The sequence below is a fragment of the Gorilla gorilla genome, chromosome 20 (assembly GCF_029281585.2).
Source record: "Gorilla gorilla gorilla isolate KB3781 chromosome 20, NHGRI_mGorGor1-v2.1_pri, whole genome shotgun sequence".
Classification (NCBI taxonomy): domain Eukaryota; kingdom Metazoa; phylum Chordata; class Mammalia; order Primates; family Hominidae; genus Gorilla; species Gorilla gorilla.
Genome location: NC_073244.2, coordinates 9298410 through 9320895, shown reverse-complemented (window position 1 = coordinate 9320895; position 22486 = coordinate 9298410). Strand labels below are relative to the sequence as shown.

General features: G+C 60.9%; 1 protein-coding gene across 2 annotated transcripts in view; it reads right to left on the bottom strand.

Annotated features, from left to right (window-relative positions):
- Positions 1 to 1472: 1472 nt before the first annotated feature.
- Positions 1473 to 22486, bottom strand: part of FZR1 (fizzy and cell division cycle 20 related 1) — a 30516-nt gene continuing 9502 nt past the window's right edge. The window contains exons 2-14 of one of the 2 annotated variants that reach the window (XM_055371254.2): positions 15213 to 15315; positions 12266 to 12391; positions 12076 to 12139; positions 11873 to 12000; positions 11198 to 11280; positions 10387 to 10570; positions 6805 to 6870; positions 5840 to 5942; positions 5561 to 5745; positions 5012 to 5245; positions 4266 to 4370; positions 3141 to 3242; positions 1473 to 2867 (exon numbers count right to left, since the gene is read on the bottom strand). In XM_055371254.2, coding sequence (XP_055227229.1) covers positions 2826 to 2867; positions 3141 to 3242; positions 4266 to 4370; positions 5012 to 5245; positions 5561 to 5745; positions 5840 to 5942; positions 6805 to 6870; positions 10387 to 10570; positions 11198 to 11280; positions 11873 to 12000; positions 12076 to 12139; positions 12266 to 12391; positions 15213 to 15281 — 1491 coding nt within the window. In that variant the 5' untranslated portion in view covers positions 15282 to 15315 and the 3' untranslated portion in view covers positions 1473 to 2825. The remainder of the gene's footprint in view (positions 2868 to 3140; positions 3243 to 4265; positions 4371 to 5011; positions 5246 to 5560; positions 5746 to 5839; positions 5943 to 6804; positions 6871 to 10386; positions 10571 to 11197; positions 11281 to 11872; positions 12001 to 12075; positions 12140 to 12265; positions 12392 to 15212; positions 15316 to 22486) is intronic. The other variant, XM_055371255.2, reaches the window with a different exon arrangement.

Sequence of the window (22486 nt, the reverse complement as noted above, 5' to 3'; positions counted from 1 at the left end):
ACAGCCTCCCCCCTGCAGCCCCTGGCCCCCCGGCCTCCTGGCTCCCTCAGCCACTTCCCAGCCATTCCTCCTGTTCTCTCCTCCCAGACCCCAGGGAGGCACCAGCACCCCCTGGGCCAGGCTCCTGCCTCCTGCACCTCTCATCGCAGAACCTATGGCAGCCTGAGTTTTTCAATTCTCTTTCCCTCTCACTGCACCAGCTACATTCCAGGATCAACAGAAAAGTTGCAGCCCGCCCTGCGGGGCCCTTGGTCAGCCTCCCCCTCCATCTGGGCGTCTCCCAGCCACTGCCAGGGTCGCCCCAGGAAGCGATGGCCCCACTGGCCTTGGTCTGCCTGTCGGGTGGAGCTGACAGCAGAGGCACCTGCCCCAGCGCTGCTGAGTGGCCCCCGTGCCCCGCAAGGCCTGACGTACACTCCCCTGGGGCCCCTCCACCTCCTCTCGGCTGTCCTGAGCCATGGGGAACCAATTCCCCCATTTCTACATGAGCCCTGGCCCATCATCATGGGCCCCTCCCACCACGGCCTTCACCCCACTTGCTCTGTCCCTCCTGGCCCCATCTGGCCAGCCCTGGGGGTGAACTCAGCCCAGCAGTGCCCACCCTCCCTCCCTGATGGTGTCAACCGAGCACCTCCTCCCTGGAACAGGGCCGTCCACCTGGAGCGCAGGGACTTGCCTGGAGTCCAGTCCTTGGCCCTGCAGGATTGTGGCCGGCGCCCCAGCAGACGGGCCAGGAGGGATCTCTGCGGCCTTCGAGGACTGAGCTCCCCATCTGTGAAATGCAGGCCTGGGAAGCCCCTCAGAAGCTGCTTCTGCAGCTCCAGGGCCAGATGGGGGCTCTAGGGCAGGACCGTGTGACCCCACCCGAGCCGGGGACCCAGAGCCAGCCAGCCCCGGCCACACATAAATCCACGTGTTTAATGACAGCGTCACTGCATTACATGAGAAACAAGGCTGGTCTGTCCTGGGAGCTCCCCCGCCCCCTAGCATGGGCAGAACCAGCCCCAACACAAACCTCACGCCGTCCGCCTGGCCCCGCGGCGGTTCCCAGTCCCAGGAGGAGCCTCTGAAGGCCACTGTGGGTTGTGCACTGAGCCAGCCAAGCCCTGACGCCCACAGCGACAAGGCAGCTCTTTGGCAACTGCAGGGGCCGCTGTGGGCAGGGGTGGGCATGGGCGAAGGCAGGGTTGGTTTTCTTATTTAAAAACCTTGAAACAGTAAGACTGTGACCACTGGAAATCCACACTGCCACGTGCACCAGCACCCCCTGCACAGGCGCACAGCGAGGGGTCCGCGCCCCACCCAGACAGAGGTGGGGAGAGTCTCTCCAGTGAATGTGGAAGATCGACCCGCTTGAAATGACGGGGCTTTAAAACCAGGACCTCGTCCCCCAGGAGCAGTGCGTGGGTCCTGGCCCCTCCCCGTCTAGCCTCAAACATTTCCAGGACTGGTCAACAAAAACACAAAACAAATCCAAAGAAAAGTCACAAATACATATGTACACATGCACGCCAACCCCACTGGGGACAGACACCAGGATGTTGGGATGTGGGGAGTGGGGGGTTCCCAAGCACAGCAGGGTGGTGGGTGGGACCCTCCAACCCCAGCCCGCCCCACCCTCTCCACGTCCCCACCGATGAAATGGGAAGGGGTAGGGGGGAGGTGAGGGGGCAGTGCTCAGCTCAGGCCCCAGTCTCCTGCCTTGCCTCCCTCCCTGCCTGCTGTGCGGCCTGGGAGCATGAGACAGAGGAGCAGAGGAGCCTGGGAAGCTTCTCGAAGGATGGAGGGCGCCCACCTCCTGGACCCCTTGGGTCTCCTTGGCTTCCCCACGGCTGTTGGCGCTGGTGGACAGGACAGGCGAAGACACAGGCAGCCTGGGGGCGGGGGCCACACCGCTGCTGGCTTCCACAGGACCCAGCCACCCAGCAGGCACGGGGGACGCAAGTCTTGCGCGGGGAAGGAGGACACTGGCCCTGTGAGGGCACGTGTTGGCGAATGCACGAAGACGTGGCATCTGTTGTGCTCCTCTCCAGCCAGGGCAGTGAGCAGGTCCGGGTTCAGTTCTCCTGGGGTGATGAGTCCAGAGCAGACATCCTCCTCCAGTGTGAGGGTGACACTTGGCCAGGATGCACAGGCCCATCTGAAGCCCACTGACCACGGGGTGATGGCCATGACACAGATGCTTCCAGAGAGACTGCTGCTTCGAGCAGTGACAGCAAAGGTGGCTGCAAGGATGCTGTGAAGCCCAGGTGGGGACTGTCTCTTGGATCCACAGGCTGGCTCCGCCAGTGGCCCCGAGCCACCTGCCCAGGCCTACATGCCTTGGTCTAGCCTTGGGGCTGGTCTTGGGTTTGACATGGTGGGGTGCAGCCATGAACGGGCAACCGGGGGTCTCAGGCCCCCACCAATCAGCCCTGGCGTCTGGTGGTCTGTTCTGTGCAGACGTGGGCAGTTCCAGGAAGAGCATGCGGCTCCGGTGGGCAGGTGATGAACAGACGGAGGCAGTGAGGGTCCCAGGGGGCGTCCGTCGCTCTGAGTACAGACGGTCTGAGCCGGGACCGTCCAATGTGGTTCTCGCCCTTTGGGAAGGGAGACAGAGCCCCTGCTGCTGAGGGTCCCCGACCACGTGCCCACCCCAGATACTGGTGGACATGGTTCACAATCAGGCATTTAATGAGACTCCAGGATCCTCCAGGCCCAGCTCCCCGCCCGCCCAGCCGCCTTCCTCGGGGGACAAGCGCTGGGAAGGCAGAGTCCATGCAAGCTGAGGAGCTGGGGTCCTCCGACTCTGGACAGCTGGCGTGGCACGGTCCTGCCCGGCAGGTTTACCGGATCCTGGTGAAGAGGTTGAGCACAGACACAGACTCCTGCAGACACATGGGGATCGGAGATGCGCTGAGCCGCAGGCCCAGGGAGGAAGCTGCCTGGAGGGTCCCCAAGGCTTTGGGGCTTGGTCCTGAGGGGCTGGGAGGTGCCAGTTCAGCCTCGGCCTGCCACACTGCCCCCGACACATGACCCAGAATTTGAGGTGAGGGAAGCTCGGAAGTGGGGGAACCCGGAGGAGGGTACGCCCGAGGACAGTGGGGACAGGGACGACCCTGGGACAGGCTGGGGCGGGGGCGAGTGGCGCTGATACCGACCCACTTTACCTTTGTCGAACGGGTTTTGCTAAAGACGTTCCAGAACCTCAGGGTCTCATCTCCAGCACCAGTGACGATGGCCTCCCCATCAGGGGACATTGCCTGTGGACAGGAGGGAAGCACCCCATGTTTCTGGGCCTCTAGGTGCCTCAGGACAGTGCTGGGGGACTGAAGGAGAGGGGAGCAAGGTGTGGGGTGGCTGGGCCCCCCAGACTCTGGAGCCAGGAGGGAGGGGCAGGCTGGGGCCACCACGAGCAGAAACCAAGGTTGGAGCCTTTTTTTTTTTTTTTTAAATTTTAAGACGGGGTCTGGCTCTGTCACCCAGGCTGGAGTGTGCAGTGGGGCAATCCTGGCTTACTGCAGCCTTGACCTCCTGGGCTCAGGTGATCCTCCCATCTCAGCCTCCTGAGTAGCTGGGACTACAGGTGCACACCACCACACCTCATTTAAAAAAAATGTTTTGTAGAGATGGGGTCTTGCTATGTTGCCCAGGCTGGTCTTGAACTCCTGGGCTCAAGCGATCCTCCCACCCTGGCTTCCTGAAGTGCAGGGATTACAGGCGTGAGCCACAGCACCTAGCCAAGGTTGGAGCATTTTTGCAAAAACACAAAGGACACCCCCTTGCAAGAGGGGCTCATCAACTCGGCGCAGATGAGGGACTGTCAGATGCGCAGATGAAAGCACAGAACATGTTTTTCAGGGAAGAAACAAAATCTTGGCAAGTGAGGGCACGTGGGGACAAGGACGCCTCCTGGCCCCCATCCAGCCATGTGCACAGTTACTGTGCAGGACGTTCACAGTGTCGTCTGGGTGGTCAGCTGTGAGTTGGTTTTGGCTTTTCCTCTTCACCCCTCTTTTTGGGAAAAATAAACAAATGAAGAAGCTAAGGTCCTCCAGGAGGACAGGGCCTGCACCTGCAGGGCTGGGGAGTTCGACAGAGCCCATTCCAACGCTGGCAACACAACCAGCACCAGATGCCCTGCCGGCCAGCCCCGGTGCTGGGTCCCACGGGGTTTTAGATCTGCACACCATCCTCCCTAAGAACACAGGACAGGGTGCTCTGGGGTGGCCATGGCCGTTTGTCCAGAATCCCGGGGCACCTTGAAGTGCCTAGCGTGAACTCACCAGGTACAGCACGCGGTAGGAGTGCCCGGTCAGCTTGGCCACCTGGGTCAGGGAGGGGTACTTCCAGACAAGGATCTGGTTCTGTGAGTAGCCGTGCGTGCTCACCTGGAGGACGGAGGGGGCGCTGCGGTCAGTGAGGGGCAACGAGGCCGGGTGCTATGCCTGCTGCCTCACATGCACCCGCCTGAGCCCATGTGAGAGCTCAGAGCCGCCAGCCAGCCCAGGAGGAGCAGGGGATGCTGGGATGTGGCTCTGCCACCTGAGTCTGTCTAGGAGGTGTGGAGGCCACAGGTGGACCCCTCCACCCACCGCCAAAGGCTGGAGCCCAACAAGGACCCAAACGGGGCCCGCAGCCCCTCTGCCCCACCTGCAAGTCACCCCTGAGACTGTCCTGGTGACACGCCGGAGTGGCTGGAGCAGGCCAGGGTGCTCAGTGGAGCCCGCTTCATCCTGGGCCTCCCCTCTAAGCAGAGGCAGCCATGGGAGCTCCCCTGCTCCTCACAGAGCCGCCAGGTGTGGCTGCGATGGGGGCCCAGAGGCCCCAAGTCTTGCCCCAGGTGAGGCCCTGATGGGGCCCAGGGGCCTTGCCCCTGACAACTCCCTGCTCCCCGCTCGGCCTCCCTCGCCCATCTCCCTTCAGAGCGACTCTGACCCATCTCCCCACAGGCTGCTCTCAGGTGGCAGGCAAGGGGCCGGCAGGACGCACATCCTGAGGCCTGGTGGGAGGCCGGGCCGCCCGTGCTCACCAGCTCGTTGGCGTGCTTCGACCAGGCCAGATTGCACACTTGGGAGCCCGTGTCGATACACTGCAGCGGTTGTCCTGTCAGCGTGTTCCAGAAGCGGATACAGCGGTCGGCTGTGCCGCCCCCCGAGGCCAGCAGCCCGTGCTGATGCGGGGACCAGGCGATGGCCTTCACGGCCGCCAGGTGCTCCGTGTACTGCTGCACGGGGCTCAGGCTCGAGTGATTCCAGACCAGCAGCTGGGGGACAGGGGCTGTGAGGCCAGGGCAGTCCCAGCCCTGTGGTCCCATAGGCCGGTCCTCACAGGTGTGACGACCTGCCCTGGCACCCCACCCCACACCCCTCCTGCTGCTCCCTCAAGGACCCCTGGGGGCACACGCTCGTCACCCTGTGCCACAGGGCAGGACTGGCTGAGCAGGCAGGACAAGCCTGGGGCCCTGCTGATGGCTGTGGAGTGGGCCCCGCGCCCGCCCCAGCCCAGGCTCTTCCGTTCCTGCCACTGTGAGGGGTGCGGCTTCTGGGGAAGGGGAAGCCCAGGCTCTGGGCGGGGGTACCTTGTTGTCGTTGCCCCCCGAGGCGAGGAGCTGGTGGTCTGTGGACCACTTGAGCCCGCACACCTCCTGCCGGTGGCCCTGCAGCCGCCGCTCCGACTGCAGTGGCGGGGTGCGGATGTCCCTCTGCAGGATCATGCGGTCGCGGCTCCCGGACGACAGCTGCTCAGCATTCCAGGCCAGCGCCCCTGGAGGCCAGGTGGAAGCGGGGGTGAGCCTCTCCTGCCCTTGCAGAGCTGGGGCCTTGGGGAGCTCACCAGACACGGGACCCGGGCTCCTCACCGACGCGTGCCGTGTGGCCCTCCAACATGGACAGCTTCTTCCCTGCGGCTGCGTCCCAGATCTGCACGAAGCCCTTGTGTGTGCCCACTGCCACCAGGTTCCCCTAGGATGGAAGGCACGGGCAGAGCACCGGTGTCAGATCTGGCCCAGGGACTGTGCCCGTCCTGGCGTTGGTCGCGCCAGGCTCTCTCCTCACCAGGGCTCTGGGACGGTTTCCCTAACGACTCTCGAATGCACGTCCCTTCGGAAGAAGCGTAAACCCCCCTCGGCGCATTCTGGGGTGGCGGGCACGCCCCGCACACACTGCAATTGGGTTTCTCAGAGTCCAGCCAAGACTCAGGGTACGTGGACCTTCCCACATGGACATTTCACACAGAGGGAAGGAGAAACTGCAGACACTGAGCTCCAGGTTCCACACATGCCCAGGAGCTGGGCAACATGCGCTGCTGTCTGCAACTGACTTTGAGGTACATGAAAAACCTAAGATAGATGGATGGAGGGAGGGTGAGCGCACACGCCTGGACACAGTGAGTGGTTACGAGCACTAGGGGCAGCCCTGGGCAGCTCTGGGTGAGGGCCACAGACCCTCCCCATGACATGCTTCAAAGCTGCTGCTGAGATGTTTTCATCATAATCTAAAATGGAACTAAAGCCCACTCGACCCTGAGTGGAAAATGGAGCTCCAGGGGAGTGAGTCCCAGGTGGGCAGGTCCCAGGAAGGAACTGGGGCATTATTTCCCCACTGGACCTGCCATCCTTTCTAGGGGCCTGGTGGGTGCCTGCTCATCCCTGTTACTCCCTCTACCAGGACCACACTAAGGCCGGGGACAGTGGGGGACACAGACCTATGCTTGGACACAGGCGACCTCAGGCCACGCACTAGACCCTCTGGGTCTTCAAGGCCCCCAACACTGTCAAGAGCCCCATCAGATCTCCCAGGTGGGGGCCAAGCCCTCTGCACTCACCCGCTCAGACCAGCCCACGGAGGTCACTGAGTCCCCTTCCACCGAGAGGTCACAGAGCCGCGTCACCTGGAGACAGAGGTCAGTGTGAGCTTTGCCGCTGGTCTCGAAGCCCCAGTCTATCCATGGGTACATTCACCCCTCCACTGTCTCACCCATCCACTCTCATCCACTCTCCCATCCACAGTCCCATCCACTTTCCCATCCGCTCACCCATCTGCTCTCCCATCCACTCCCTCAACCACTCTCATCCACGCTCCCATCCACTCAACCATCCACTCCCTTGACCACTCTCATCCACTCTCTCATCCACTCTCGCATCCGCTCACCCATCCGCTCTCCCATCCACTCCCTCGACCACTCTCATCCGCTCTCCCATCCGCTCTCCCATCCGCTCTCCCATCCGCTCTCCCATCCGCTCACCCATCCGCTCACCCATCCGCTCACCCATCCGCTCACCCATCCGCTCACCCATCCGCTCTCCCATCCGCTCTCCCATCCACTCAACCATCCACTCCCTCAACCACTCTCATCCGCTCTCCCATCCGCTCTCCCATCCGCTCACCCATCCGCTCACCCATCCGCTCACCCATCCGCTCACCCATCCGCTCTCCCATCCGCTCTCCCATCCACTCAACCATCCACTCCCTCAACCACTCTCATCCGCTCACCCATCCGCTCACCCATCCGCTCACCCATCCGCTCACCCATCCACTCAACCATCCACTCCCTCAACCACTCTCATCCGCTCACCCATCTGCTCACCCATCCGCTCACCCATCCGCTCTCCCATCCACTCAACCATCCACTCCCTCAACCACTCTCATCCGCTCTCCCATCCGCTCACCCATCCGCTCACCCATCCGCTCTCCCATGCGCTCACCCATCCGCTCACCCATCCGCTCACCCATCCGCTCACCCATCCGCTCACCCATCCGCTCACCCATCCGCTCACCCATCCGCTCAACCATCCACTCCCTCAACCACTCTCATCCGCTCTCCCATGCGCTCTCCCATCCGCTCACCCATCCGCTCACCCATCCGCTCTCCCATCCACTCAACCATCCACTCCCTCAACCACTCTCATCCGCTCTCCCATGCGCTCTCCCATCCGCTCACCCATCCGCTCACCCATCCGCTCACCCATCCGCTCACCCATCCGCTCACCCATCCGCTCTCCCATCCACTCAACCATCCACTCCCTCAACCACTCTCATCCACTCTCCCATGCGCTCTCCCATGCGCTCTCCCATCCACTCAACCATCCACTCCCTCAACCACTCTCATCCACTCTCCCATGCGCTCACCCATCCGCTCTGCCATCCGCTCACCCATCCGCTCACCCATCCGCTCTCCCATCCACTCAACCATCCACTCCCTCAACCACTCTCATCCACTCTCCCATGCGCTCTCCCATCCACTCAACCATCCACTCCCTCAACCACTCTCATCCACTCTCCCATCCGCTCACCCATCCGCTCACCCATCCGCTCACCCATCCGCTCTCCCATCCGCTCTCCCATCCACTCACCCATCCGCTCTCCCATCCACTCAACCATCCGCTCTCCCATCCGCTCTCCCATCCGCTCACCCATCCGCTCTCCCATCCACTCAACCATCCACTCCCTCAACCACTCTCATCCGCTCTCCCATGCGCTCTCCCATGCGCTCTCCCATCCACTCAACCATCCACTCCCTCAACCACTCTCATCCACTCTCCCATGCGCTCTCCCATCCGCTCACCCATCCGCTCTCCCATCCGCTCTCCCATCTGCTCTCCCATCCACTCAACCATCCACTCCCTCAACCACTCTCATCCACTCTCCCATCCGCTCACCCATCCGCTCACCCATCCGCTCTCCCATCCGCTCTCCCATCCACTCACCCATCCGCTCTCCCATCCACTCAACCATCCGCTCTCCCATCCGCTCTCCCATCCGCTCACCCATCCGCTCTCCCATCCACTCAACCATCCACTCCCTCAACCACTCTCATCCGCTCTCCCATGCGCTCTCCCATGCGCTCTCCCATCCACTCAACCATCCACTCCCTCAACCACTCTCATCCACTCTCCCATGCGCTCTCCCATCCGCTCACCCATCCGCTCTCCCATCCGCTCTCCCATCTGCTCTCCCATCCACTCAACCATCCACTCCCTCAACCACTCTCTTCCACTCTCCCATGCGCTCTCCCATCCGCTCAACCATCCGCTCTCCCATCCGCTCAACCATCCGCTCTCCCATCCGCTCAACCATCCGCTCTCCCATCCGCTCAACCATCCGCTCTCCCATCCGCTCAACCATCCGCTCTCCCATCCGCTCAACCATCCGCTCACCCATCCGCTCAACCATCCGCTCTCCCATCCGCTCAACCATCCGCTCTCCCATCCACTCCCTCAACCACTCTCATCCACTCTCTCATCCAAACATCCACTCCCCTCAACCACTCTCATCCACTTTCCCATCCACTCTCTCATCCACTCACGCATCCACTTTCTCATCCATTCTCCCATCCACTCACCCATCCACGTACCCATCCACTCACCCATCCACTCTCCCATCCACGCACCCATCCACACACCCATCCACTCACCCATCCACTCACCCATCCACTCTCCCATCCACTCACCCATCCACTCACCCATCCACTCCCTAATCTGCTCACCCATCCACTCTCTCATCCATTCTCCCATCCACTCACTCACCCATCCGCACACCCATCCACTCACTCACCCATCCACTCTCCTGTCCACTCTCCCATCCACTCATTCACTCTCTCATCACTCCAGGCCCATGGGGTCGCTGGGTTGGTCACTGCTGGGACCTGGCAAGCTGAAGCCTGCCACACACATACAGGGGAGACACACACACACAGGGGAGAGCCTGCATGGGACGAGCAGAGGATGGGAGGAAGCTGCCCAGAGCTGCAGGGCTCCTGCTGCCGGGAGAGGACGCTCAAATGGTGAGGGCAGGGCCCAGAAGGGTGTGGGACACTGCCGGCGGGAGCAGCTCATAAGCTGCAGGGAGGGCGCCAACCCTCGCTCTCCCGAAACTACTCACATGGCGTTATCCCTGAAACCCCCACCCCAGCAGGCAGTGTCTGCTGCTGCCCTGCACCAGCAACCCAGTCTCCCTGTAGGGACCAGCAGGCTCCATGCGCCCAGAGGCCACTCCAGGACAGCGGCCACTCGGTGGTCATAGTGGCCCCTGGCCTCAGCCAGGCTGGGATACCTGTCTCTTCTTCTCTATAGAGCTGAACAGAGATTGTGGCTCCAGTGGGGACCCCATACTGCTGCAGACGCCACTGCTGGCTGGGAGGGCAGTGGCTGGGAGGGCCATGGCTGGGAGGGCTGGGAGGGTTGGGAGGGCCGTGGCTGGGAGGCCCTGACTGGGAGGGCCACGGCTGGGAGGGCTGGGAGGGTAGTGGCTGGGAGGGCTGTGGCTGGGAGGCTGGGAGGCCCCAGCTAGGAGGGCCATGGCAGGCGCCTGGCTCGTACTGATGCTCCCCGGATCCCGCTGGGTACACTGAGGTCTGCTGGGAGCTGGGGAGGCCCCCATGCACATGCACACCCCCCGCAGCACCCACCTGGCTGGTACAGGCGCTCCACAGGTACACGCAGGTGCCCAGCCCCACGCTGAGCACATTGAGGGACGACCAGTCCACCAGATTGAGGTAGAAGTCGTCCTGCAGCTCGGGCGCATCCAGCACCTTGAAGGGGATCTTGGAGATCTTGCGGGTGGGTTTCCGTGGGGACCGGAGCAGCTTCTGGCTGCAGAGGCGGCCACGTGGCATCCGTGAGCCACGGCACTTGGGTCACCTCTTGCAAACACTTGGGAAGTATCTCCTTCCCTGCCAGCCTGAGGAGCCCAGTCCGGCCCCTCCAATCACCACCGCCACCATGTGATCCTAAACCCGGGGACAGCCCCACAGCCCTTCACCCTCAGGTGTCTGGCTGCCCTGGGCTCCCTTCCACAGCTGTGCTGGCTCTGCTGCCCACACCTCCTCCAGGCAGCCCTTCCTGACTACCCTGCCCCTTGTCTGAGGCCAACACTGCCAGGCCATGGTGTGCCCTCGGCGAGGGGATCTCTGGGCTGCTCTAGGCCTGGAATACACTTCTATTACTGACCATGGCCTCACGGGGGGCTGGCCCCCCTCCACTCTAAGGACTCTGGGGGAGGACACAGTCACAGCTCCAGGCCACTATGCCCTGGGAAGCCCCCTTCAGCCTCGCCCACCAGGACCTGCAGGGACAGGGCTGCGGAGGAAGCTGGGACCCACCTCTTGCTGCTGACGGGAGACAGGGAGTAGGGAGGGCTGCAGAGGAAGCTGGGACCCACCTCTTGGTGCTGACGGGAGACAGGGAGTAGGGAGGGCTGCGGAGGAAGCTGGGACCCACCTCTTGTTGCTGACGGGAGACAGGGAGTAGGGAGACACATCGTTGCCGTCATCGGGGCTGGAGCGCTTGGTGCTGAGGGAATACTGCGGAGCGGGGGACATGCCAGCTGAGCGCACGCCCAGGCCGCAGGACCCTCAGAGCCCCCCAGCAGCCCACGCTCCTGGTACAGCTCATAGCCCTAAGGCAGGTGCTGAGACCCTGTGTGGAGCAGCTGTAAAAAGGAAGGCGCCTTCCTGGCAGGGACTGTGGACCCCCACCCCTCCCGCCCTCTCTTGAGGGACCCAAGCCAGGCTCTGTGTGATCCTGCCTTTGAGCTCCCGGATCATGTGGACAGAGTGGGGCCCTGTGGGAGGACCCAGTGCTGCCTCCTGCGGGCAGGACCCCCACCGGCTTGGGTGTTCGGGACCCCGGGTAGCATTGGTGTGGGGAGAAAAAGCCCAAGAGGCTGAGCCTGGATTCCTCCTGCACCCCCACATCCCAGTTTACCTGCTAGGCCTCCAGCCTCAGATCCCAGGGCCCCTGACCTGGCTAAGGAACAGGGTCAGGGCGGGGGTGCTGAGCCGTGGCTGGGCCCGAGAACCAGGCTCGGGGAGGCAGAGCTGGTGCCCGGGAGGTGGGGGGCCGGGGAGGCTGCCACTGGGAGCCAGCTCCCAGGGAGGGGTGCCGCAGGCTTACCGTGAACAGACCCTTCTTCTCAGGCGTGGAGGGCTGCAGCCTGCGGTCCTCAGTCTGCGGGTCCTGCACCTTCTCGATGCCGGCACCCAGAAGCTCATTCTTGAGCAGGGCGGAGTAGGCCAGGCCGTCTGCGGGCACCAAGCACAGTGAGGCGGGGCAAGGCAGGGTGGGGGCCTGCAGGGCGGATGGGCTGGGACCCTAACCTTTGCCGTTGTCTGAGGTGGCGTCCTTGGCTTTCCGGTTCTGACTGGGAGACTTCTCATTCTCCTGCAGGCAGGAGAGCAGAGAGGGAGGGGTGGAGGCGCCCGCTTGTTCCCGGCCCTAGAGCAAGGAGGCTAGGAGGGGCCCTGGGCCTCCCGGGGGGTCCCATCTCCTGCCCAGCCAGCCCCTCACGTTAATCCTGTGGAAGTTCACGCTCCAGTTGGCTCCGGCTCTGGAGGGGATGAAGCGGTCTCCGTGCTTGCTGGGCGAGGACACTGGGGAGCTGGCAGGCGTCAGGGTCCGCCGCATCTCTGTGACCTGAAGGGCATCAGCAGAGGGCTTGCTCTCAGCACCGAGAGCCCCCCGAGAGCGCCCCCAGGCCAGTCTCTCTCAGCCTGTGTCCACTGAGCAAAGGGGGCTTTGATCTTGAAAACCCAAGGGGTGGGCCAGGCGCGGTGGCTCACGCCCGTAATCCCAGCACTTTGGGAGGCCGAGGCGGGCGGATCACGAGGTCAGGAGATCGAGACCATCCTGGCTAACACGGTGAAACCTCGTCTCTACTAAAAATACAAAAAATCAGCCGGGTGTGGTGGCAGGCGCCTGCAGTCCCAGCTACTCGGGAGGCTGAGGCAGGAGAATGGTGTGAACCTGGGAGGCGGAGCTTGCAGTGAGCCAAGATTGTGCCACTGCACTCCAGCCTGGGCGACACAGCGAGACTCCGTCTCAAAAAAAAAAAAAAAAAAAAAAAAAAAGAAAACCCAAGGAGTGGAGCCACAGTCACTCGTGGTCACTCATGGTCAGGGATTTCTGTGCCAGAAGCCTCCGGGAGATGCCAGGCCCACGGGCAGGCTCAGCCTCCCAACGCTGCCAGGCAGGAGGGTGGAGAGGGCAGGGCCATGGGACTGGGTGGAGTGGCAGGAATGGGGGCCATGGCGGAGGGGACAGAGCCAGGGAGCACGAGACCCCAACTGCCCTCCCAACGCTGCACGGGTGCCATGCATTCACTGTCTCTAGATGATCACAGACGCAGGCCTTGACGGCACAAGACACGCAACAGCTGTACCCAGAGCCACCTGGGAGCGTGGCCCTCATCCCCATCTCCTGCTGCCCACAACACCCGTCTAACCCTCCAACCCCATCTGACTGTCCCCGCGCCGTCTTTTTTCTATGAGGGGTCTGTTATCAGCTGACCGGTGTCCCAAAAAGGATACTGTGAAGTCCTGAGCCCCGCTACCTGGGAATGGGACTCTGATTGGACACGAGTTTCTTGCAGATGTGATTATACTCAAGAGGAAGCCATTAGGGTGGGCCCTGATTTGATGACAAGCATCCTCATAAGAAGAGGAAAACATGGACACAGAGACACAAGCCGATGGTTCCAGGACAGATGCAGAGGCCAGAGGGACGTGGTCACAGCCACGGATAGCAGGAGCCCCCAGAAGCTGGGAGAGGCAGGAAGGGTCCTCCCCTGGAGCCTCGAGAGGAAGCGTGGCCCTGCCCACACCGTGACCTCCGACTCCGGCCCCCCAGGACTGGGAGAGGTTCTGCGAGTGCTGCGTGGGCCCCGTCTGCGGCCTCTCTGGTGGAGCCCCAGGAAACACAGGCTTGCGTAGGGTCATATTCCGTCTGCTGTCACATCTCCCTGCCCCTAGCCTGTGACGCAGTCATGGCCCTGACACTTTCGAGGGTTCCAGGGCTGTCTCTCCACAGCCTGGCGCTCCGTCTGGGTCTGAAGGTGGTTCTGTGTCATAAAGTCCAGGCTGTGCTGGGTGACTGAGGGGCAGGATGGGTGTGTGGGGAGCTCTCCCAAAACTGCCAATGCCCGCTCCTCCCCCATCTGCCGTTCACACCCTGGCCTGGCTGCATCCGTGAGACTTCGAAGTGCACTGGATGGAGGGTGCTGGATCCTCGCACTGCGCCCCGCCCTCCCACGCACTGCTGGGCCCACAGGCACACAGGGCACTCAGGCTCCCACTGTCCTCCTGGCAGCCCCGAGAGTGCTCTGGAGACCGAGGGCCGGCACTAGGGCTGCTCATGCTGCTGGGCGCCGTGGTGCCCAGATCCTCTCTGTGCACACAGATGCCCCTGTATTTATGCCTCTCTCTCTCTGAAATCCCTGAGATCACAAAGACCCCTCTAATTCTATGCCACTTTTCTTCTGCAGTGGCCCTGTCCCTTTACCAATGGGGACCCTGCTACATCACACACGATCCTGGATCTGCCTCCCTGGCTCTGCCCTGTGGGGGCTGCACTGCACGGGGGAGAAGGCGGCTGTGGCGGGCTCCGGCAGGTCCCGGGACCCAGGCTTTGGGGTCTGAAGCTGAACGAAGCCTTGAAGGTGAGCCTGCCCCAGGCCTAGCCCAATGCCTGGGCACAGAGGTTGCTGGCACTGAGGGAGCTGCGATGGGACAGCCCCTCCCCAAAGGCCCATGCCCCTCAGACCCGTCTATGCAGGCCAGCCCATGGGGGAGGGACTCGGGACAATGGCAACTTCGTCTTCGAGAATGATGGCTTGGGCGTCTATCACAGGGCAGGGACTGGTGGCCGTCCAGGCTAAGCCTGATGCTATTCCAACCCAGGCTTCCTGTTGCTGTCTAGCAACAGGAGTTTGGCCCCTCAGCCCCCCGCAGGAGTCGGGTGGGGAGGCAGGTGAGGGATGTGGCTGTCACACAGCAGCCGCCAGCCCCGAGACCTTGTGTGGCCAGTGGCCTGCCCGGAGCCCAGGGCAAGGCAAACACGGCTGGGCTGGGGAGGCAGGGTGGAGCGCAAGGAAGGACAAAGCCAGGGCCCCCCAAATCCCACAGGGTTCCAGATGCGCCTGGGGCTAGGAGACAGGAACGGGCCTCCCTAAAGGCTCTGCAGGCCACCCTGTGCCTCTGCCCATGCAGCCGCCCCAGCTCCACCACTCTGGGCCTTTTGCCTCCTCGTCCATCCAAGCCCCGCTGGGCTCTGACTATGGCCCTGGGGGTGGCGGCAACCCTGACAGCCCAGGAGGCGGAGGCCCCGTGTGATCTGGGGGACTAGGACCTGAGTGGTCCATGGGGCTTTAGCGACAGTGGGGGCACCTGAGGCTGCTGGCCAGGACAGAGGCAGCTGGGGGAGGGGGAGCCACAGTGGTAGGCAGGGCGGGGGCACTCACGCGTGGCATCGTGTTCTCATTCTGGATGACGATCTGGCGAAGCAGGCGCCGCTCATAGTCCTGGTCCATGGCGAGGCAGGGCTCGGCCCGTGGCAAGGTTAGCCTGCAGCGGGAAGGGCAGGAGAGGTGAGTGGGGCAGGGCCAGCTGCCCGGAGACCACGGGACTCGCCTGCACCTCCAGGCCCTGGGAGCTAGAGTGACTGTGGGGTCCTCCTGGCTCCTCTGTGGGGATCTCCTGCCAGCCCTAGCCTCATCCTAGGTGAGGCTCCCCCAACCCAGGCCTCGGCTGCTGCCCACAGACCCTCCCAGCCTGTATATCCCACACCCTGTCCTCCTGCCCGGGAAAGGGGCTTTCTGCCCTGGAGGCCCCAGGAGGGAGGCGGGGGCTGGGAAGAGTCCTGGAGGTCCCGACAAGGACTCTTCCCTGAGCGTGGGCAGCCTCCATGTCCCGAGGAGCCATGGGGACCCACATGCGTGTGCATCTGCAAGGGGGTTCAACAAGCCACACCAGCTCTAAGGCAGTGTGCAAGAGCTGGCCACGCACAGGCCCCGGGCCGGCCACGTGGGTCCAGGCCCAGGTAGGCCAAGTCACAGCTCCAGGGACATCAGCCTCCTGTGGACAAGCCACATCCGCACTCAGCTACAACCAAGGTAACATCCAGGGGCCCATGCAGAGCCCACATGGGACCAGGCTCAGCCAAACCAGGAAGGCCCCTCCAAGGGGGTGGCATTTATGTTGAGGTGTGAAGAAAAGTGGCGGTGAGGAGACTGCAAAGAACGTTCCAGAGAGAGATGCACAGCTCGAGGCAGGAAGGGGGTTTGCATGAGAATAAAGTGAAGGTCCGTGCAGGCCATGGAGACAGAAGGTAGCCTAGGAAAAACGCTCTTCCCACCAGGGCCAGCAAACCACAGCCCGAGGCCATGTGCAGGCTGCCGGTCTGTAAATACAGCGGTTCTTTTTGTAGACAGGTCTCCCTGTGTCACCCAGGCTGTAGTGCCATGGCACAATCACGGATCACTGCAGCCTCAACCTCCTGGGCTCAAGTGTGGTGGCACGCACCTGTGGTCCCAGCTACTTGGGAGGCTGAGGTGGGAGGATCGCCTGAGGCTGGGAGTTTGAGGCTGCAGTAAGCTATGATCATGCCACTACACTCCAGCCTGGGTGACAGAGCAAGACTCTGTCTCAAGAAAAAAAAAAAAAAAAGTGAAAAAATTTACCTAAAGTTTACCATCTCGACCACGTTTAAGTGTGCAGTTCTGGCCGGGCGCGGTGGCTTACGCCTGTAATCCCAACAGTTCGGGAGGCCGAGGCGGGTGGATCACGAGGTCAGGAATTTGAGACCAGCCTGGCCAACGTGGTGAAACCCCGTCTCTACTAAAAATACAAAAATCAGCTGGGTGTGATGGCACATGCCTGTAATCCCAGCTACTCAGGAGGCTGAGGCAGGAGGAGCGCTTGAACCTGGAAGGTGAAGGTTGCAGTGAGCTGAGATTGTGCCGCTGCACTCCTGCCTGGGTGACAGAGCGGGACTCTGTCTCAAAAAAAAAAAAAGCGTACAGTTCAGTGGTGTTAATCACATTCCCGTGGTTGTGTAGCCACCACCACGGTCATCTCTAGAACTTTCTCATCTTCCCAAACTGAAACTCTGTCGCCATGGAACACTCACTCCCCATCCCTCTCCCCAGTCCCTGGTGACTTCTTTGGCAGGTAAGTTCCTCAATCGTTAAACACAGAGTCTGTCAGTGATGAAAGCTGAGTCCCGTTCTGCTACTAATGTTAAGTGATGATAAAGTTACGTCTAAGCAAGAGAAACCCACAGTTACCACATGACCCAGCACTTCCTAGATACACACCCAGGAGAATGGGAAAGGCACAGGAACTGGTACACAAATGCCCACAGACGCACAATTCACAACAGCCAAAAGATGGCAGAATCCTACATACGCATCAACAGGTGAGGGACGAACCAGCACGGCCCTCCACACGCCAGAACACGACCCAGCCATGAAAAGGAGCAAGGCTCTGACCCAGGCCACAGCGTGGACACGCCCTGAGGACGTTGCACCCTGTGAGAGACACCAGACACAAAAGACCTGGGAGGGCCCTGGAGGAGGCTGACTCACAGAGACCAGAAGGGCCGAGGCGACACCTGCCTTTTTAGGAAACAGACACCTGAGGCATGTACTGGCTTGCGTCACCAAGTAGGGACAGACCCATGCGGGTTTTGTGCTGCTCCTGTTATCCCGAGCACCACTCTGTCCTGAGATACTGAGGTGGTTGGCCTGATTGCCACCTCCACAGCCCCAGGTGGCCTCTGACGAGCTCCCGGCCTGGGGTTGGAGATAGGATCAACCGCACGGCTGTTTCTTCTGCAAGAGCCCGCAGACAGCGCTGACTTGGGCCCGCAGTCAAGGGACACATGTGGTCCCTGGCTCGGCCACATGGGGCCAGTCAGGCTCTGAGGGACAAGAGCGTGCAGCCCACAGTCCTGTGGTAGTGGGTTTTCATGGCTTATCTCATGTCCCCTCTGCAAGGCCTCATGGACGGGTGCCAGCGCCCACCGCCTGTGCAGATGAGGACACGAAGGCAGAGTGCAGGGCAGCAATGCCCACGACCACATAGAAGGCCCAGGGTTCTCTACATGGCTCAGCCCAAAGCACATGGGCCCAAAGGGTGGCCCACGTGGCCACAGAGCAATGGCCAGCAGCTCTCCCTCCTTCCAGCCTGCCCCCTACTGGGGCCAGGTCATGTCACCAGCCTCCTCCCCATCCCCTTCTCCCTCGCCCAGAATGGCCTCTCCCCACCCACAGTCCCCACCGGTTATCCACAGGGCACAGCTGCCTCCCGCAGCCCCAAAGGCCCATGTGTCCCCACCACACCCGACCACTCCTGGGCCAGCACTGGCCATCCCAGGACAAAGAGAGGCCTAAGCATCTGTCCCCAGTGAAGACAGCCTCTGGGGGACAATTTCCTGAGCCTGGAGCCAGAGGGGCTATAGAGACCTGAGCCCCAGGAAAGGTGTGGGTGTAGGGCCCCCCGGGACTGCTTTGCAGATGAACAGGGAATCTACGCAGATCCTGAGCCCCAGGAAAGGTGTGGGTGTGGGGCCCCCCGGGACTGATTTGCAGATGAACAGGGAATCTACGCAGATCCTGAGCCCCAGGAGAGCTGTGGGTGTGGGGCCCCCCGGGACCGATTCACAGATGAAGTGGGATCTACACAGATCCTCCAGCACTTACAGAAAGGAAACCGCGGAGCAGAGGCCACTTGCAAAGGCAGTACTGTGGCATGAAAACCCCACCCTGGGGGCAGGGGCTCCTGGGGGGGTCTCCATCGGAAGTGCAGTGCTCAGTCCAGGCTGTGCAGAGGTGGTGCGTGCAGCCACAGAGGACGTCAGCTGTGGACATGGTTGGGGAGGACAGCTGGAAACATCGGCTTCACAGGCAGCATCGCCCAGACAGTAGCTTGTACCCCTTGGCACACCAAAAACCAGGCAGGACCCGAACACTGAGCTTCAGAGCAGGGGTGAGGGAGCCCCTGCTCAGACTCCAAGAGTCCCAGAGCCAAGCGGCGAGGAACTTGTTCAAGTCCAGCAAATCTGAGACCAGAGGGAGGCCAGCCCTCCGCCCTCCTTGGGGTAGATCAGCCACCACCGTCGGCTCCATGCAGGTCGCCCAGCACTGGCGGCTTCACAAGCCCCATGCAGCCAGCAGGCGACTCACCACGTAGACGCGGCTGCCGCAGGGCAGAGACGATCCAGACTGCCAGGGGCGTAGGGTCCTGACCCCAGGACCGGTGCCTAGGCCACCTTGCAGGGCAGCAGGGACTCTGCAGGTGTGACTGAATGTTTCAAAGGGTGGCAGGTGTGGACGGGGCTTCCCCAGACACTTATGCTCCCCACGGTCCTGGAGGCCCTCTCTCTGCCCAGCCTCGCATGGGGTGCCCTGCCCTCTCTCTTTCCTCTCTGTGCCCCCACGGCCCCTGACTTCTGACAGCCCCATCCTGTGTTGGATGTGGTGGGGAGGGTCATTCATTGACCAACACACATGAACGGAGCCCTCCCAATGACAGGGCCACAGCCCCACCCACCCACTGGAGTGAGCTCCCTATCAGAGGAGGTAGTGGGAGAAAATCAAGCTGGTGGAGAAGCATTCCAGGTGGTGGCATGTGCTGCCAGGAAACACTTTTTTTTATGGAGACAGGGTCTCTCGCTCTGTCGCCCAGGCTGGAATGCAGTAGTTTGATCATGGTTCACTGCAGCCTCCACCTCCTGGGCTCCAGCTATCTTCCTACCTCAGCCTTCTGAGTAGCTAGGACCAGAGACATGCACCACCATGCCTGCTAAAGGAAGTACATTTGTAAAAGTGGCCCCCAATAACTAGCTGCCAAAGTAAAAGCAAGATGGACAACGGCACCAGCAGACTTCAAATCCCAGCACAGGACAGTCTCCCCAAGACCTGGCACCTCGCAGAGGGACCCATGGGCACGGGAGCGCGGGCACAAGCGGAACAGCTCCAGGACTGCATTCCATGCCAGCACCGCCCCTGCTCCAGATCTGACTTTGCAGGTGGGGCCCAGCCCTTCCCGTGTCCTGGTGGGAGCCTTTGTGGCTTCTGTACCTTCAGCACCCTTGGCCAGGCCTTCTCCAACAATGGAAAAACTTTGTAATGCAAATCTTACTCGTTAAAGAACTTAGCTGCCAGGCACAGCAGGAGGATACCAGGAGTTTGAGATCAGCCAACATGGCAAGACCCCGTTTCTACAAAAAATACAAACAGAGGCACTGTGGGGGGCTGAGGTGGACAGATCACCTGAGCTCAGGAGTTCGAGACCAGCCTGGCCAACATGGTGAAACCTCGTCTCTACTAAAAAATAAAAATTAGCTGGGCATGGTGGCATATGCTTGTAATCCCAGCTACTAGGGAGGCTGAGGCAGGTGAATCACTTGAACCTGGAAGGCGGAGGTTGCAGTGAGCAGAGATCGTGCCACTGCACTCCAGCCTGGGTGACACAGTGAGACTCTGTCTCAAAAAATAAAAAAAAATTGAAACAGTTAGCTGGGTGTGGTGGCATACATCTGTAGTCCCAGGACTCAGGAGTCTGAGGTGGAGGCTGCAGTGAGCTGAGATTGCACCACTGCACTCCAGCCTGGGCAACAGTACAAGACACTGTCTCAGAAAAAAAAAAAAAAAAAAGAACTTTGTTTAGTTACAAATCACAGCATTTCAGATGACCCTTTTTTGTTTATCTTGTTTCACACAGAGACCTTGGTGATGCAATTCATTTCCAGAGACCTAAGTGTGGACAAACAGGAACGCCCTGGAGTTTTTATCTTTTTAAAATTTTTATTCATTTATTTTTCTGAGATAGAGTCTCACTCTTTTTGCCCAGGCTGGAGTGCAGTGGTGCAATCTCGGCACACTGCAACCTCTGCCTCCCGGGTTCAAGCAATTCTCCTGCCTCAGCTTCTCAAGTAGCTGGGATTACAGGCACTCACCACCACACCCAGCTATTTTTTTGTATTTTTAGTAGAGAGGGGGTTTCATCATGTTGGTCAGGCTAGTCTTGAACTCCTGACCTCAGGTGATCCACCCGCCTCAGCTTCCCAAAGTGCTGGGATTACAGGTGTGAGCCACAGCGCCCGGCCAGGATTTTTATTTTTGAGAACGGGTCTCACTCTGTCACCTAGGCTGGAGAGCAGTGGTGCAATTATGGCTTACTGCAGCCTTTGTCTCCTAGGCTCAAGTGATCCTCCTGCCTCAGCCTCTGGAGGAGCTGGGACCACAGGTGTACTCCACCAGACCCAGCCACTTTTTGTATTTTTTGTAGAGATGGAGGCTTCCCATGTTGCCCAGGCTGGTCTCGAACTTCTGGGCTCAAGCGATCTGCCTGCCTCTGCCTCCCAGAGTGCTGGGGTTACAGGTGTGAGCCACCACACCCAGCTGGCATTTTTCCAGAATGAGAGAATGTAAACAAGTGTCACTGGCAGCAGTGGTGGTAACCGCGTGCACTGAGGCACTTGCTGGCAGAGTCTGGTTGTGATTGGCTAAATATCATCCCCCACTTCCCCAGAACACTGATGCTGCCCTGAAGTCAGCACTGAAAGCAAATACACCAGGCGCCAGCTGCAGCTGCACACGGCCCCTGGCACACATCGCTGCCCAGCAGCACACGGCTGCACCTGACACGCCCTCCGGGGCAACAGAGATGCTGTGAGCCAATGGCCCAAATGGTGCCAGGTGGGCAGCAGCTGTCAGTCTACTGACCACACAACTCACTCAACGCTGCCCAAGGCTGGTGGGCAAAACCACAGGGCCCAGGCCTGCCCAGCAGCCTGAGACCCAGCTCCTGTCTGTCCCTGCAGTGAGGGCAGGGGTGCACAAGACGGGTGTGCAGACTGTCTTCCCACCTCCGAGATCTGGAGGGTCCTGTGTCCCGGGCCTGGGGCCTCCCGGGGCACCTCACCTGGACACTTGCCCGGTGCTGCTAGCGGTGCTCAGCTCAGCTCCGGGACCCCCAGCGACCCCTCTAAGCCCCTCGCTCAGCTGCGCTGCAGGAAGAACAAAATCCAGGAGCCATAAGAGACATGGCTGTGGAATTCAACACCAGGAAAATTGGGAGTCCGCAGGGCAGACACACCACCAACACAGTTAAAAAACAGATGACAAACTGAGGGAAGCACCTGCCACCCACAGGAGAGCCTAAAGTAGCAAAGGACACCAACAAACCGCAGTGGGAAAGGACCAGTCCTCCCTCACAGTCAGGAGCTGCCAATCCAACTGAGGACACCACCCTCCCGCCCGTCAGACGGTGGGGGAGGCTGTGGGCTGGGGGACTTGGCCTCACCATCCCAGGCGTGGGGAGAGACAGCCACACGCACTCATGGTTGGCAGAAGCTGCAAACTGCTACGGCTTCAAAGGAAGGCAATTTGGCAACTGCTTCCAAAATTTAAAAAATGCACATCCTCTGTGAGGCGGTATTTCTACTTCCAAGAATTTATCCTTAGAAACTCCGCATGCATGTGTGCAGAGATGGAGTCACTGCGGCAGCTCATCAGAGTGGAAGATGCAAGAGGCCATCAGACAGGGGGCGGAAGAGGCTGTGAGACCCACTGCACAGAAAAATGGCCATGCAGAGCACATTGCTCCCAGAAGGTTCGAAAAGTGGCTGGTCATGGGGTAGGTGGGGAGAGGAAGGAGAGGACGAGGATCGGGGAGGAAAGAAGCCTTATTTCTCCTGGCACCTCGTTTTGTACTTCTTGAATTCTTTTTT